The sequence below is a fragment of the Rhincodon typus genome, chromosome 49 (genome assembly GCF_021869965.1).
Source record: "Rhincodon typus isolate 14 chromosome 49, sRhiTyp1.1, whole genome shotgun sequence".
Classification (NCBI taxonomy): Eukaryota; Metazoa; Chordata; class Chondrichthyes; order Orectolobiformes; family Rhincodontidae; genus Rhincodon; species Rhincodon typus.
In genome coordinates this window covers 22687-23300 of record NC_063380.1, presented here as the reverse complement: position 1 = coordinate 23300, position 614 = coordinate 22687, and the positions used below count along the sequence as shown (strand labels likewise).

Below are 614 nucleotides of genomic sequence, written 5' to 3'. Positions count from 1 at the left end.
TCGCGCTCTCTCTGTCGCGCTCTCTCTGTCGCGCTCTCTCTGTCGCGCTCTCTCTGTCGCGCTCTCTCTGTCGCGCTCTCTCTGTCGCGCTCTCTCTGTCGCGCTCTCTCTGTCGCGCTCTCTCTGTCGCGCTCTCTCTGTCGCGCTCTCTCTGTCGCGCTCTCTCTGTCGCGCTCTCTCTGTCGCGCTCTCTCTGTCGCGCTCTCTCTGTCGCGCTCTCTCTGTCGCGCTCTCTCTGTCGCGCTCTCTCTGTCGCGCTCTCTCTGTCGCGCTCTCTCTGTCGCGTCCACTGTCCCTGACAGAGAGGTCGAGCCAATCCCTCCTCTCTCCGTCTGAGCCCCAAAACAGTGCCCCCACTCTCTGTCTGTCTGTTCCCCGCTGTCTCCCTCACCCGGCCTGTCTCCTCTCCCGCAGATGTGTACTGCTACGATGAGGATGAGATGGTGCTGGATCCGAACCTTGCAGAGCACCTCTCCCACTTCGGGATTGACATGATGAAGATGCAGAAGGTGGGTCTCTCTGTCTCCGTGTCTCTCACTGTGTCTTTCGGTGTCTCTGTCCAACCCTCCCTAACCTACACATCCCTGGGCACTATGGGACAATATCCCATGGCT

At 60.3% G+C, this 614-nt stretch overlaps 1 protein-coding gene across 1 annotated transcript in view; it reads left to right on the top strand.

Moving 5' to 3' along the window:
- Positions 1–614, top strand: part of LOC109926524 (ubiquitin carboxyl-terminal hydrolase 5-like) — a 17539-nt gene that overhangs the window by 7573 nt on the left and 9352 nt on the right. Inside the window, 1 exon segment of the mRNA XM_048620973.1 lies at positions 415–509. Coding sequence (XP_048476930.1) covers positions 415–509 — 95 coding nt within the window.